Raw genomic sequence first — 16,673 nt, forward strand, 5'->3', positions numbered from 1 at the left:
CAGGGGCAAATGTAGGGGAATGGGTCTGGGTGGGTTGCTCTTCGGAGGGTCGCTCTTCGGAGGGTCGGTGTGGACTTGTTGGGCTGAAGGGCCTGTTTCCACACTGTAGGGAATCTAATTTAAACCACTATTGGTCATCGCTGTCATAACGCAGAGCAGTTCTGTGGTTTTGGAGGACTATGATGACAGCCTATGTTCAAAGAATTAATTTAATTGATCCAAAACTCTAATCTCTTACACAAGTACATATACAAAGAGGCCTTTATTGGAGAGCAGGCTGGGAGGATGAACGTACAAATTTGAGAGTACAACATTTATTGACAGAGACAATACAATGATTGCAGCAACCAGCTCCTGCAGAACTTATTCTCAAAGATTCCAGTTAATGTCAGCTTTGGATAAAAGTTGAAGACTGGAATCCAACAACATGTAAAAGGAGTACTGCCAAGGAACATGCGTCACAGATTTGACCAGTTCCACTGAAAGTCTGACTTTATGTGGACCTTAACGACACAGCCTCTACAGCTGTCTGCAGTAAAGAATTCCACAGGCTCGCCAACCTCAAAATTTCTCATCATCTGTCTTAAAAGTGCAACCATTTATTCTCATATTGTCTCTTCTGTCCCTAGACTCTTTCACAAGGGGAAATAGCCTTTCAGAATTCACCTCATCTAGTCAACTAAGAATATTATATTTCAATAAGTTTGCCTCACATTCCTTTTTATTTCAGTGAATATAGGCCCAGCCCTATGAATCATAGAATCCCTACTGCGTTGAAGCAGGCCATTCAGCCCATTGAGTCCACACCAATCCACTGAAGAGTACCATCCCGCAGACCCACTCCATTACCTGCATTCCCCACAGCCAATCTGTCCAACCTGCATATCTTTGGATTGCAGAAGGAAACTTATGCAGTCATGGGGAAAACTCCCCCACACAGCCGTCTGAGGCAGGAATCAAACCCGAGTCTCTGGCACTGTGAGGCAGTAGCGTTAACCACTCAGCCACAGTGCTCACTCTCCCATACGACAGTCTCTCCGTCCCTAGGATCAGCCCTAGTGAACCTTCTCTGGACTGCCTCCACTTCCAGTAACTCTTTGCACATGTAAGGGGTCCAAAACTTACATATTAATCCCAAGAACATGCCTGAATCTGGAATCTTATCAATTATTGGGAAATAACCTCCCACAGGGTGTAAGAGTGAGGCTGACTCAAGATGCCTTTGCTTTAAGCAGGCAGAACCTGGATATTAAAACAGTGTCTTCATTTCTGACAGATCTCATTTTTGCCAGTGGAAGAGGAGGCAGGGTGTAAACAGGCATATAGGAACAGGAGTAGGCCATTCAGCGCCTCAAGTCTGTACCATCATTCAATGAGATCATGGCTGGTCTGTGGCCTAAGTCCATACATCTGCCTTTGCCCATATCCCTCAGTACCTTTGCTGAATAAACTTCATCCATTGTGCAAGTGTGATCTATGAGCAACTCACAAATATACCAAACAGCAATGCATCATCTGTTCTATTTTCTACATTGCAATAATGAATACATTTTAAGATTATCTAAGAAAATTGCCTAAGAACAATGAGATCATGCGACATGTATAACCTCTTCTCTGGTAGGCATCCTCTCTACCCACCCAATTTTGAGGACAGTGTGCCTCAACTCTGGTTCAATGGGCATTAGCCACCATCTCAATGCAAGATCTACAGACCCTGCCACAAACAGGGCAGATAGTGTTTCCAGAGTCAGGCAGGCAAGTTTGGGTGTTTGAGAGGGAAGAGCAGGTTGGATTGCGCCAGTTTTTTTTTTGCAGAACAGACTTAATGATCAAATGACCTCGTCCAATGTTGTTCTTTTCTAAGACTCCACAATAGCTGCAAAGTCTGTGCAGTATCCAAGCATCAGATTAAGAACAGGATCAAATCTAATCCTTTTTGTTGAGGTGTCAACTTCTTTGATTGGAGCCCATTTCACATCCATCACTGAAACATGCTGAAATCTTAACTTGGGCCTGTGATTTCATGTTTGCTAAACTTATCTACAGGAGAAAGTGAGGTCTGCAGATGCTGGAGATCAGAGATGGAAATGTGTTGCTGGAAAAGCGCAGCAGGTCAGGCAGCATCTAGGGAACAGGAGAATCGACGTTTCGGGCATTAGCCCTTCTTCATCCAATTTACCCATGTCATATCATATGAAATATCCTAACCTTATTAACCCATTCTCTAAACACTAATTAAATACTGCAAATCACTCCCTAAAATATGATTCCCAAAATTATCTGAGATACTACTTGAAATTTCTCTTGTGAAATATCTTTTGGAAGTTGGTGGATCTTAGAAGTAAAGGACTTTGGAAATTTGATGTTGTCTTTACAGGGTTAAAGTGTGTGATATTAAACCAAATGCATATGGACCTAACATGAAAGGTGAACAGCATGAAGTACAACTCTGGATGGATATATTCAAAGAAATAATTTAATTGTTCCAAAACTTAAATCCCTTTGTACAAGTACATATACAAAGAAGCTTTTATTGTAGAACAGGCTGGAAGGAAGAATGCATAAATTTGAGAGTGTAACATTTCTCGACAGAGACAATACTAATGATTGCAGCAACCAGCTTCTGCAGAATTTATTTTCAAAGAATCTAATTGACGTCCCCTGAGGACTGTTTAGTTTGCTTGATTTCCGATATTCTGCAAGAAATGTGTAAAAGCAGTGCTGCCAAGGGACCTACGTCATGCCTTCGACCAGTCCCACTGAAAACCAGACTTTACAAGTGAAACTTCCTTCGACTCGTATCCATTTCATGACGCTGAAGAGAGAGAAAAGCAACAGTCAGTCAGTGACAGCACGCAATAAAACATTCTGCACACACTCAGTATGTGACAGGTAAATCTCCTAGCCCCGGTTTGTGGATTCATTCCTCAACTAAAAAAGGTATTAAACACCTTCGCTCAGCGAGTTTATACAATGCACATTTTTGCACTCCACCCAACAGCTGAAGGATTGAGAGCACTGTGGAATTGATGAAACAAGTTTCCCTTATCCATTCTTGAACCACTGGAGCATAACAAACCCTGACATTTTAAATATGTTTTCAATGGCCTTACTCGCCCCTATTTTCAAGTTTAATCCCAGAAGGCTCCAGTGAACAACTAATTACACTTTATACATGACCACAATTCAGACCACAGTGTTGATAGCAACAAGTTTTCAAATCCTTGCCCTTGCGTTACATAAAGCAACACAGTGAAGTAATTTACATGGTAAAATATACTATAATCCTGACAGATATTCTCAATACTCTTTTTAAAAATATCTTAAATTACATTTACAGCATCCTATTGACAGTGACTGGGGACACTAACAGGGTCAATTTGATTACAGGATTAAAATTAAATGGAAAATATTGTTTGCTAAACTCTTCCAAATAGACTAGGTCATAGTAAACGTTATTCAAGCCATAAAAGAAATCTTGATAGCTGACCTTGTGGATCCATTCATATTCTCCATACTTTGAATCAAAGGTCCCTTTCTGTAAAGATCTCAGTTTCAGTGTGAAACGCGGTCCAAGTTCTTGAAGACCCACTTTCTTCTCATTTCTAAATATGTACCTTCAAAACAAAAACACGGTTAGTATCTGACTCTAACTCACTCCAGACATCAGCTCAACATAGTTCCTTCATTGGAAACAGGCGCACTTAGACAGGTTCTTGGGAGGAGGGGATTGTCCTGACTGAGGAGGCTCATACGTTTCATTCCTTAACAGGATGTGAGCATCACTGGCTGAGTCCACATTTTATTGCTCATTCCTAACTGCCCTGGAGAAGGTGGAAGTTAGATGCTTCTTGAATCGCTGCTGTCCATGAGCAGTGGTTTGACCCTCAATGCTAGTAGGGAGTTCCAGGATTTTGACACAGTGACTGCATGGAAACAGCTATATAGCTCCGAGTCAAGGTGGTGCATAGCACAGAGGGGAAAGTTTAAATAAAGTAATGTACAGAGTATTGGACCACTAGCATCTCTCTGTCTCGACCCTGACAAGTTCTTATTAACTTATAGGATATGGGCATCCCCAGCACAAGTAGCATTTATATTAGGGGTTAAAGGTTGATGTGGAGCGGGCAGGAAAGTGGATCCAAGGCCAGGATGAGATCAGCTATGACTGTATGAAATGACACAGTTGGCTCGAGGGGGTGAATTGTTTATGCCTACTCCTAGTTCTTATGTTTTTATCATCCTTCCCAGGCAGTTTGTGTATTTACACCGCATTGTTAGGAACACTGTACAACTTTAATTTCTATTTTGCATTTTGTTCCTTAAGAGGCACTCTCTCTTTTAGTTTCAATTCAGTCTGAAGGGTCATTATTGTGAGCTTGGTTCTGAAACGTCTGGAGGTCTGTTGTATACATGTTTTCAATGAGGTTTGATAACCTGTAATTTGAAGAGATGGGGTTGAGTAGCTCAGTGTGTTAAAAAAGTGGAAAAATGGTGCTATTGCCTTTCGAGGAGGTCACGGAAAAATCCAAAAGGGAGTTTGTTAACGTGTATATATGTATACCCGAAAGTGCTGGCACAAACGTTAAAACTCTCCAGTAAATAAAAATCTTGTAAACCTGCTGAAAAGTTTAGGGAACTTTTGCTCTTCAGTTAAACTAACAATGAGTTTAGCTTGGAGTTTGTTTTAGGCTTCTCAGGGAAAGATAGCAGCTGAAGAAAAAGCTTCAAAAGAAATTTACCTGAAAGAAGCCTGTTGCAGCTGTGCTAACCTGAGTAAGAACTCAGTGTGCAGATGGAATAAATCTTCACTGGGGTTGGTATTTGTATATATATTGTTGGGATAAAAGGAACTAATAATTAATAAAATGTACATAATTCTTTGAAGTTTGCATCACATGTAGGTAGGGTGGTTAAGAAGGCATTTAACACATTTGCCTTCATTGCTCAGATCAGAGTATAGGAGTTGGGACATTATGTTGAGTTGTACAGGCCAATGAGGCCTCTTCTGCAGTTCTTGTCAACCTGTTTATTATTAAGCTGGAGCAGGTTCAGAAGAGATTTACCAGATGTCGCTGGGAATGGAGGGTTGGAATTATAAGGAGAAGCTGGATAGACTAGGATTTGTTTTTCACTCGAGCGCAGGAGGTTGAGGGGTGACCTTATAGAGGTTTATAAAATCACAAGGGGCACTGATAAGGTGAATAGCAGGTGTCTTTTCCTTATTTTGGGGGATTTCAAAACTAGAGGCATATATTTAAGGTGAGAGAGGAAAGATTTAAAAAAGACATGAGGGGCAATTTTTTGTTTTTGTTACACAGAGTGGCTTGCATGTGGAATGAACTTCCAGAGGAAGTGGTGGATGCAGGTTCAGTCCCAATGTTTAAAAGACACATGAATAATAAATGTTTGGAGGGATATGTGCCAAGTGCAAGCAGCTGGGACTTGTTTAGTTTTGGATTATGGTCGGCATGGACTGGTTGCACCGAAGGGTCTGTTTCCGTGCTGTATGACTCTATGAATTAGTGAGATTTTAAATCTGGTTATGATTTCATGTTTTTAATATAATTCATGCTTTTTTTATTAAGTATTTTATTTTGTATATTAAAAATACACAGGCAGACATTTGCAAATGTGTTCATTAACTGACCTCAAATGTTAGGGTTCATCAATTTGGAAGCTCACTTGTGTACTATTAACATCATGCGAGGCCGTAACAGCAGGGAAGACAGAAGTCAAGGCATGGGGGCAATTCCTTTTTCTTACACAGAGTGGTTTGCATGTGGAATGCAAACTACCATCTACCCCCAGGTAATTAGGATGGACAATAAGGGCATTGGACATACACGTGGATAATAATGGAATGGTATAGGTTAGATGGGTATCAGATTAATTTCACAAGTCGGCACAGCATCGGGGGCCGAAGGGCCTGTACTGCACTGTAATGTTCTATGTTCTATAATACGTACAGGCCTTGCCTTCAATGTGCTATACCCTTAAATGAAAAGAAAATCTTTGCAGAAGTGCCTTCCAGATTATAATCTGAAAGGTATAGGGAGTGGTTTAACTCACTGTCAATGCACCTTTTTGTTGGAATGTCTGTCGGCAAAGCAAGAGCTTCTTTCTTTTCAGATTTAAGTTGCTTCTTTGCCCTCTGGGTCTATGATTTCAAAATGACAATGAATTCACCCATTGCAATAGTAATGCAGTTTCAGGGGATTTTTGTGGTGCAGTGGTAGTGTCTCAACCTTTGGGTCAGAAGGCGTAAATTCATGTCCCATCTACTTTGGTGTGTTATAACATGTCTAAACAGGCTGACTAAAAATATCTAGATTAATACTGAAAAAATACGTTCTGTCTTACTCTCATTGGGACTATTTGACATTAATGCTGATTTCCCTTCAACTGGTATATTGTGAATAGCCCTAATGAATGCAAGATGTCTGACTTTTATAAATTATGTTTCCTCAGAAACATGCAAATAATCTGTAAAGTTACATTTTATCCAATTCTTACTGAATCATTTTTGCCTTGCTTCTAACATGTTGAAAATACTTTAACAGGGACTTGTAGAAATATTATAATAAATACTGTTTAATTTATTATACCCAGGCAACTGTCTGTGTGGAGTTTGCACATTCTCCCTGTATCTGCGTGGGTTTCCTCTGGGTGTTTCGGCTTACTCCCACAGTCCAAAAATGTGCAGGTTAGGTGAATTGGCCATGCTAAAATTGCCGGTAGTGTTAGGCGAAGGGGTAAATGTAAGGGAATGGGTCTGGGTGGGTTGCTCTTCGGAGGGTCGGTGTGGACTTGTTGGGCTGAAGGATCTGTTTCCACACTGTAAGTAACCTAATCTAATCTAGAAAATATATTTTTCAAGGAGTACCTGTGAAATCTGAAGAATATGTAATCACGCTGGTTATGAAAGGTTACCACTTGTCGTCCCACAAACTGTGGATTGTAAGGAAAGAGAGAGGCAAACATTCTCCCAATGCTGTGTCCCAGGCGGGTAGAGAAATTGTTTAGGATCACTTCTGGTGAGTGGTTTGACGGATCCTTCCCTCTCCTCTGCAAATGAAAAATAAAATCACACATTTGTTTTATACCTTCCTTTTGAAAAGTGTTCCAGAACAAGCTATATAGCTCAGTAAGCATCATGCACTCCTAAAAAAAATGGTTTTGGTCATGTCAAGAAAAATCTATTCCAACAAAACCTTTCAGCCACTGGTTTAATTCATTTTTCTGAAGAAGGGTCACTGGACTCAAAACATTAACTCTGCTTTCTCTCCACAGATGCTGCCGAACCTGCCGAGTTTCTCTAGCAATTTCTACTTTTGTTTCAGACCTTCGGCATCTGGAGCTCTTTCTTATTAAATGATTTAATTGGTCACTGTTTGATAAATTAAAATATTCAAATAGACTACATCAGGACTGCAAACATCAATGAAGCTCTACAGAGTCTTTGGGTATGATCTCCATTGTCATGTATACAGTACCCTTATGTCCAATTATTTGGCAAGTTCTTTTAGTTTAGAAACGGTGTATCGACCTGCACCTTGTGAAATACCTTCATTCTGTCCATTTGTTAGTGGTATTGGTTGAAAAGTTCAAATGTAACAGGAACTAAAATGCAACTCTATAATCCACTCACAATTAATACTCACCCAAATAATTAATTTAACAGGAGGCGGCTTAGGATATTGGTAATATCACGGGGTTCGTAATGTAGAACTTCAGGCTAATAGTCTAGAGACGTTGGTAGATGGGCGAACTTTTAATTCAATAAAATCCATAATGAAGAGATAGCCTAACTTTATAACCATTGTCAATTGTCATATAAACCCTTCTTAGTTCACTATTGTCCTTTAGGAAGGAACACTGTCCTTATCTGATTTGACCTACATTTGAATCCAGATAGCACTGGGCAACAAATGCTGTGCTGGCCAGTGACACTCACAACCAGTGAACAATTTTTAAGGATAACCCAGCAACATCAACATTTCATTGAGATTCAATGTGGGACATTAGATCACATAAGGTATAAAGGTTGGACAATAAAATTCCTGTCTCCCAGTACACACAATATCTCACCTTCAGTTCTTTTGCTAGACGCACACTAGACATCTTGAAATGCGCTGTTGGTCCATTGGGAAGGTGGCTAACAATTAAACCATCTATCAGCCTTGGTTAAGGAAATAGGTGTTTTATTTTCAAGAAACTTCACAAAATAATCAGCTGGAAAACAAGCTGCTCTTCAGTCTCCAAGACGAATTGCTTTTTAACTTATGGGGCAGTGGATGAATTCAGAGACTAAAACTCAGCATCATCAGCCACCATCTATAATTGTTCCACACAGAATTGTCACTAAATAATTAACCGGGGGCAGATTCAGTGTTAAATATTAAATACTGAACATTGAATTGCTGGGTCAAAGTCCATGGGACTCCATTCCTGACAGCACTGTGCGAGGTGCTCCACTCCAAGGACCTGCAGCAGTTCAAGGAGGTAGCTGTCCAGGCGCATTAACAATGGGCAATAAACCACATTCCATGTACAAATAAACTACGAGACCAAGCTGAACACGGGTCGCTCTGTTATAATGCGACAGCTATGTTCCTCTGCGACCTCACTATAGAAAATCAGGATATGGGAAACTGCTATAGAAGATCACTAACAGCGAATTTAATATACACGTCCAGCAGAAAGTTCACATTATCCACATATCATCCATAATTTGTCAATTGCATTATAGCCAATTCGTGCTGATGAAATGTGCATTATAGCAGAACTGCCTGCAGAGACAGAATATTTTATTATTCTCAGAGTCATAGAGATGTACGGCACGGAAACAGACCCTTCGGTCCAACCCGTCCATGCTGACCAGATATCCCAACCCAATCTAGTCCCACCTGCCAGCACCTGGCCCATATCCCTCCAAACCCTTCCTTCTTAAATGTTACAATTGTACCAGCCTCCACCACATCCTCTGGCAGCTCATTCCATACACATACCACCCTAGCGTGAAAAGGTTGCCCCTTAGGTCTCTTTTATATCTTCCCCCTCTCACCCTGAACCTATGCCCTCTAGTTCTGGACTCCCCCACCCCAGGGAAAAGACTTTGCCTACTTATCCTATCCATGCCCCCCATAATTTTGGAAACCCCTATAAGGTCACCCCTCAGTCTCCGACGCTCCAGGGAAAACATCCCCAGCCTGTTCAGCCTCTTCCTGTAGCTCAATTCCTCCAACCCTGGAACATCCTTGTAAATCTTTTCTGAACCCTTTCAAAATGTCCTGTACAGCCGCAACATGACCTCCCAACTCCTGTACTCAATACTCTGACCAATAAAGGAAAGCATACCAAACGCCTTCTTCACTATCCTATCTACCTGCGACTATTCTCTAGAGAATATTACATAGAATAGACATTCTGTGGGAAATTCTGTAAAGTTCTCAGTTTCAGAAACACTACAAACATGACACGGGAACTCAAGCATTATTGTCATTCCTGTGCATACACACAATATTGAGTGTACTCATCTGATCTACATCTAGTGAATCTCTCAATTGCTAGATTTTAATCTTTCACTTCTGAATTGTTTGCAACCCACAGCTATGATGAATCGCTCAGCCAGTTTTGACATTGGTTCGATGCGGTCTGAATAGCTGCACAAAGACTCAGCCAAACACCCGACAGAAAAGGTGGTGATGGTGAAAATGCCTACACATAGGTCATGTACAATCCTTGAGGCAAGGACAGCTCAGCTCATCTCATTCACTTACAAAAAAAACCCAACAGTATCTCACACATCCTAACGTAGCTGCAAGGGTGTCAGCCACAAAGTGTGCGACCGGTGTTTCAGGTTTATCAGGCAAGGGAGGGGCCCACAGAAGGAAATTAGTGAAGTGGTTGTGCTTAAAAAAACAACTGGGACTGCTTTTGTGGTCATAAAAATATTAAATTCAACGTTACAAACTTTTACAGGTTTTAACCACTGGGCTACAACATACAAATGAGAAGTATGCGATTAACTCTGTAAGCCTATCACACCATTTAATAAGATGACAACTGATCTGACTGGCGTTTCAACTCCACACTCCCACATACCTAGTTAAAGGGGAGGCAATGGCTTAGTAGTATTATCACAAGACTACTAATCCAGAAACTCAGCTAATGTTCTGGAGACCCCGGTTCGAATCAGATGATGGAATTTGAATTCAATATCCAAAAATGGATTTAAAAATCCACTAATGACCGTGAAACCATTGTTGATTGTCATAAAAAAGCCATCTGGTTCACCAATCTCCTTCAGGGGAGGAAATCTGCCATTCTCACCTCGTCTGGTCTAAACGTGACTCCAGACCACAGCAATGTGATTAATTCTCAACTGCCCTCTGGGCAATTAGGGATGGGCAATAAATGCTGGCCTCCCCAGTGATGCCCTCATCTGATGAACAAATTAAAAAAAAACTTTTGAATCTCATGTTAGATTGTGACTAACTACCTCTGCCTTAAAATTACTCCACCACACTGAGTCCGTTCCGTTCAAAGCTGTAAAGTCTAACATCTCCTACAAAACCACACAACCAGATTAGCACAGCTTTTCAACACAAGTTTGTTGTCCCAAACATTCCCACTTATATTTTTCATTCAAAGTACACTGGTGAAACGTACTACAAAGTGAAAGACACTGCATTTTTACATCGCCAGTCCCCATTCCAGCCTTGTGCTACATAAGTAACATTTAAAAAACCCCCCGTAACATCCAAACTTCATGACAGATGAACGCACACATTGACACGTGAAAATAAATCAAAATACTGAAAACCTGGAAGAAAACTCATCTAAGTTTTCAAACAAGCTCACAAATGTAAAAGATACTTGGTACTTTTCGGTTTTCATTGATGACGAGTAAGTATGTAAACTCTCTGGCGACACACTGTGGTATGATCTTTTTCAGAGCCAATCCCCTCCTGTAGTAGACATGAGAGTTTGGCACTACCTTTGCCAGCTGCTCACATAACCGTACTGTTCTCTGAAAAATAAAACCGTTCCATATTGTAAAATGTGAGGTGGCCAAGGCCACCACATCTAGATGCTGGAATCCCAGATAAATTAAGAGCCTGTGGCTTGCTGGAATCCATCTAAACTAGGCTGATGCATGATGAGTACGGGGTTCAAATAACATGGCAAGCAGAAACATAACAGACCAGCCACACTGTGGAGAGAGTGTGAGAGAGAGAGAGAGAAAGGTGAGGGAGAGAGAAACAAACCAACCAGTCTTATACACAGAGTGAACCTTCTCTCAGGACTGAGTCATAAGAGGTACATGAGCCAATGCAACTAAGAGAAAAATTGGCACCAACACCCCTTTCGCAGACACCTCTTGCCCTGTTACTGTTTACTTGCACACACCCCTCGAGGCCTGTCAGATGTGGTAATAAGGATCTTCGGACTTGTTTGTCGATTGAAGTAGGAAGAAAATTCATCTGTTGCTTCATCGAAAGCCACCTGTGGAAAATCAATTTTATGTTTAAATAAACAAATCTACATTCTCCGGACTGAAAATGCACATGATTGCTCAAGAGGATTATATATGTCTGGCTTCAATCTCACCTAGATCTCCGTTTGAAAATAAACTCTCTTATAAACAAGAGTCTTCCACATACTGGACTCTCTGTGGAAACAGGAGCATCAAAACTATGCCTCTCCTCTCTAACCTTGCCAACACCCATTGTAAAAGGGATGCACGTGGATCCCACCCTTTGACAATTAAAGTGAACCTCAGATGAAAGGATTTAAAAGGTTCAAAATTGAAGTTAATTGGTGTTAAACTCAACAGTAATATGAACAAACACTACGTATTCAATTAAATCATGGCAAGGACAACACATCAGAAAGGGCCTCATACAGGCTTACAAGGAGTTTGACAGAAGTTATAAAATTACCTCCTCATCATTTGGGTCGACAGTTGTTTCATCATACTCTCGTTGGTTTTCAATGGTCTTTGGGACTGGCTTTGGCGGTGCCTTGGACAGAAACAGCAAGGTTACCTTCACTTTAAGACAAGTGATTCGCACGTCATGGTTCAGCTTTTAAACATGAACCCATACAGTTCCCCCAAGTCAGTTTAGGCTGCACAGTGTGCTCAGCCACAAACCTTCACATGAGCAGCCATTTCCCTTCCTAAAATTAAAAAAGTAAACTCTCCTACTGTATACGGAATGACTTAAGATACATAACAAATTTACATCTGCAGTTTCAGCAACAGACGAAGTTGGTGAGTTCACACTGTGCAGCAGCAACACGAGTGATGGTCACCACTAGCAGGATGCTATTGTTAAGCCAAACAGACGTTGCCTATCACAATGAGGCATGTGCTATAAATTTCAGTGTCTGTGCGAACCATAAGTCTCAGAGACTGGTGGATTGTATCAAATGCCATATCCCAACAGCAGTTCACAACAAACTAGGTATTGACTGTACCCAACAGTCTGAACATACTCACAACCAACTGATTCCATGATTGGACATGTGCTGGTTACTCCAGTCAATCAACCCTGCCATTTAAAATTTAAACAGAGCTTGGAGGTGCATTCTCCATGACAAAACCTCTACCAGTCTACTATCCAGTCAGCACTCTTCTTTCATACTGTATATCTCTATTTTGTTTGCTTCTTGTGAATTGTCCTGATTGTCCAAGACAATCGCTTTGACAAAATGTGTTTCTTTTATAAACAATATTTAAGTTCTGTACTACCAAACAACTATTATGCAGCTTAAATATAGAAACCAATCCCACTCCCTGCCCGAACCAACCTCTGGTACAGCTACGTACAAAAATAAATCAGAACGATCTAAAACTATACCAGGTTACTTGGCAACAATTGGCCTTAGTGTCGGAATAAAATTCTACCAATCTCAGTTTAACATTGTTTACGGTAGGGCTTCTGTGATGGAGCAGTACTGTCTACCTCTGGGCCAGGACATCCAGGGTTCAAGTCCCACCTACCTCATATATACATTGTAACAAGTGCGCAGATTGACTAAAAACATCTAAAATTGTCAATTGACGTCTGCAAATTTTTTGAGTTGACTTTCACGTCTCCACAACCCATTGAGAAAATTGGTCTTTTTGGCATCAGCTCTGAACACCCTAACCTTAGTATTGAGTTTCCACCCCACTTTTTCTGGGCATTTGTGAAAACAAGTGGGCTAAACCGTGAACCCAAATGGGAGCAACGTTCTAGCTCCTTCAATGCCAAGGGTGTTTACATTCAATAAAGTTTGTAGTGAACAGCAACATAGGATTGTGCAGCACAGAAGGTGGTAGTGGTGGGCCCTTGGTGCTGGTATGCCCTGCATGGTATCTATCCAAATCATTTCAACTTCCCCATTGCTCTGCAAACTATTCCACTTCAATAGTTACCCAATTTCCTTTTGAATGTATGTTTACTAAAACCACACCATCACCTTTTCAGCCGCTACACTCCAAATCTTGGCAACTTGCTGCATGAACATGTTTCACCTTATACTGCCTCAAGTTCTTTTGCTAATTACCTTATATTTGTTTCCACAAGAGACAAATGAATATTTTATGCCTAAAATAATTATAACCACAATTTTGATTATAGTCATAGAGATGTACGGCACAGAAATAGACCCTTCAGTCCAACCTATCCATGCCAACCAGACACACTAAATAAATCTAGTCCCATTTGCCACCATTCGGCCCATATCCCTCCTGTTCACATACCCATCCAGATGCCTTTTAAATGTTGTACAGGACGATTCCTGTACCCACAGAATCATTTTCGGCAGTTTCAGTTACCCATGGCCCGAACATTTAAAAAGGGAACGTTCCAGAACCAGAGACAAGGAGGCTGCAGGGAAGGTACTTTCCCATTTACAAGAATGGGCTCACTCCTATCCACAGTAGGCCCTGGAACGTATCCCTCGCGGGTATGAGGGGAACTACTGTAATTGTACCAGCCTCCACCACCTCCTCTGGCAAGTCATTCCATACACGCATCGCCCTCTGTGTGAAAAAACTGCCCCTTAGGCCCTTTTTAAATCTTCCTCCCTCACCTTAAACTTATACCCTTGAGTTTTGAACTCCCTCACACCAGGGGAAAGACCTTGTCTGTTTACCCTATCCATGCTCCTCTTGATTTTATAAACCTCTATGGTCACCCCTCAGCCTCAGATGCTTCAGGGAAAACAGGCCCAGTCTATTCAGTCTCTCTTTGTAGCTCAAATCTCCAACCCTGGCAACAATATCTTTCCTATAGCAGGGAGACCAGAATTGAATGCAGTATTCCAAAAGTGGCCTAACCAATGTCCTGTACAGCTGCAACATGACTTCCCAACTCCTACACTCAATGCACTGACCAATAAAGGCAGCATCCTAAACACCTTCTTCACTATCCTATCTATCTACCACTCCACTTTCAAGGAACTCCCAGGTCTCTTAGTTCAGCAACATTCCATAGGACCTTACCATTAAGTGTATAAGTTGTGGCCTGATTTGCCTTTCCAAAATGCAGCACCTCACATTTATCTAAATTAAACTCCATCTGCCACTCCTCAGCCCATTGGGCCATCTGACAAACATCCTATTGTACTGAGGTAATCTTCTTCACTGTCCACTACACTTTCAATTTTAGTGTCATTGTCCCTAACTAATCAAGGTATGGGACATCCAAATCTTCACACTTCCAACCCTTAGCCCTTGTTTAATTAAACTTGGGTCATTCTTTAAACAAAGGGTCCATGACCATGGGTTTGCAGCCCCTCTTGCCCCTGGATATGGTTTCTCTTCAATTATTCTACCAAAACCTCTCATGGCGTTGAGCATTTTTAGTAAATCTCACCTACATGTTCTCTACTCTACTCAATTCCACTTCCATAACTGAAGTCGAGAGCACAATGGTGGGTATCAGGGAATAGTGGTGTTGTGGAAATGCCACTCAGCTAATAAAGGACCCAGATCAACACTCCTGGGGGGACAGGATCAAATCTCATCACAGCTGCTGAGGAATTTACATTCAACAAACAAAGCCTGGAATGAAAAACTGATTTTTAATTCAAAACTCAGTAATGGTGACTATTATCTCCGAAGCCATCGTTAATTGTTGTAAAATCTCATTTAGTTTACAAATACCTTTGAAGGAAGAAACTCTGCCGTCCTTACAAGGTCTGGCCTACAGTTGACTCCAGACACACAGCGATACAGGTGACTTTTAACTGCCCTCTGAAATGCCCCTAGCAGCCACTCCGTTCAAGGGCATTTAGGGATATGGCAAAAAATTCCTGGCCTTGCCTGCATTGCTCACATCCCAAAGAAAAATAGACATTTAAACTTGTACAAAATGAGATAGTTACCTTGTCTCCAAGTGCCTCCCTCTCCTTCTGCCGTTTCTTTTTAGCTGCCAGTTGCTCCTGAATAACAACAATGGATTAAATTGTCAAATGGGTTTGAATCATATAAAATCAGCAAGAACAATACAACCTGGTCTTCACCTATCCATCAGGTCTAAACTTGACTGAACCACAAGTACAAATATTAATCTATAAATTATTGATCTATAAATGTTTCAATTCTTTCTGAAGAACAATGGAAAGATCAGTGGAAGAAACAGCATGTTGAGAGTCTGCTTAGGGTCAGCACTGAAGTTCAAGGCTTGAGGGAAAGGCATGACCTCAAGACTCAAAGGGAAAACCATTAAATGTAATTAAGTACTGAGAAAGTTCAATGGAATTGTGACAATGCTATGACTTTAAGAGGTGCATTTTGTCCTGGGTTTTGTTTTGAAGAGAAGTTTTAAGTCAGAGCTGTCTATTGAAAGTCCATAAAGTAAACAGGTTGAGGCACCTTGGGTTTTTTTTAAAAAAGGTTAGGATAATAGAAGCTGTCTGAATGGGAGGGGCAAGCTCCTGTAGAACTAGGATTTCTAGTTTTAGTTTATCAGTAGCAGTTGCTCAGATCTTGAAGCTGGACGTGAAGCTGTTTTCCCTCTCCGCTAGGGTACGGATAAGATAAAAGCTAGGGTACGGGTAAGTTTTCCCACATAAAAGGGGACTTACTTCGGGAGTCGAGCCTCCATGTTGCCAGAGCGACGAGGAGAGAAGAAGGAGTGAAGCGAAGGCTGCCGGGAAGGTAATATATATTTGGGCAGTGGCTAAACCAGAGATACAACACGTGTAGTATCTCCCTCCCGCCCCAATCCTCTAACCGGAAGAAAAAGACCCTGTAAGGTAAGGCTTTTACTTCTTATCTATCTTTTTCATTTATTTAAGTGAATTGTTTGGTTTTAGTTAGTTCATATAAAGGTAAGCTTACAATGGCAGGGGACCTCAGACCCGTGGCATGTGCCTCTTGCTTGATGTGGGAGCTTAGGAACGTGTCTGACGTTCCTGACTCTTACACTTGCAAGAAGCGTGTCCAGCTGCAGCTCTTGTTTGATCACATGACGGCTCTGGAGCTGCGGATGGACTCACTGTGGAGCATCCGCGATGCTGAGGAGGTCGGGGATAGCACGTTTAGTGAACTGGTCACACCGCAGGTTAGAGTTGCTCAGGGAGACAGTGGATGGGTGACCAAAAGGCAGAAAAAGAATAGGAAGGCAGTGCAGGTGCCCTATGCGGTCATCTCCCTCCAAAACAGGTATACC

The 16,673-nt window shown here is 41.3% G+C and overlaps 1 protein-coding gene across 1 annotated transcript in view; it reads right to left on the reverse strand.

Moving 5' to 3' along the window:
• Window positions 1-2,458: 2,458 nt before the first annotated feature.
• The window catches only part of rpf1 (ribosome production factor 1 homolog), a 22,891-nt gene continuing 8,676 nt past the window's right edge, over window positions 2,459-16,673 (reverse strand). Inside the window, exons 3-10 of the mRNA XM_043700076.1 lie at window positions 15,385-15,441; window positions 11,949-12,029; window positions 11,416-11,511; window positions 10,882-11,035; window positions 8,092-8,174; window positions 6,887-7,068; window positions 3,491-3,617; window positions 2,459-2,815 (exon numbers count right to left, since the gene is read on the reverse strand). Of these exons, the coding sequence (XP_043556011.1) occupies window positions 2,774-2,815; window positions 3,491-3,617; window positions 6,887-7,068; window positions 8,092-8,174; window positions 10,882-11,035; window positions 11,416-11,511; window positions 11,949-12,029; window positions 15,385-15,441 (822 nt within the window). The 3' untranslated portion in view covers window positions 2,459-2,773. The remainder of the gene's footprint in view (window positions 2,816-3,490; window positions 3,618-6,886; window positions 7,069-8,091; window positions 8,175-10,881; window positions 11,036-11,415; window positions 11,512-11,948; window positions 12,030-15,384; window positions 15,442-16,673) is intronic.

The sequence above is a fragment of the Chiloscyllium plagiosum genome, chromosome 11 (genome assembly GCF_004010195.1).
Source record: "Chiloscyllium plagiosum isolate BGI_BamShark_2017 chromosome 11, ASM401019v2, whole genome shotgun sequence".
In the NCBI taxonomy this organism is placed as follows: domain Eukaryota; kingdom Metazoa; phylum Chordata; class Chondrichthyes; order Orectolobiformes; family Hemiscylliidae; genus Chiloscyllium; species Chiloscyllium plagiosum.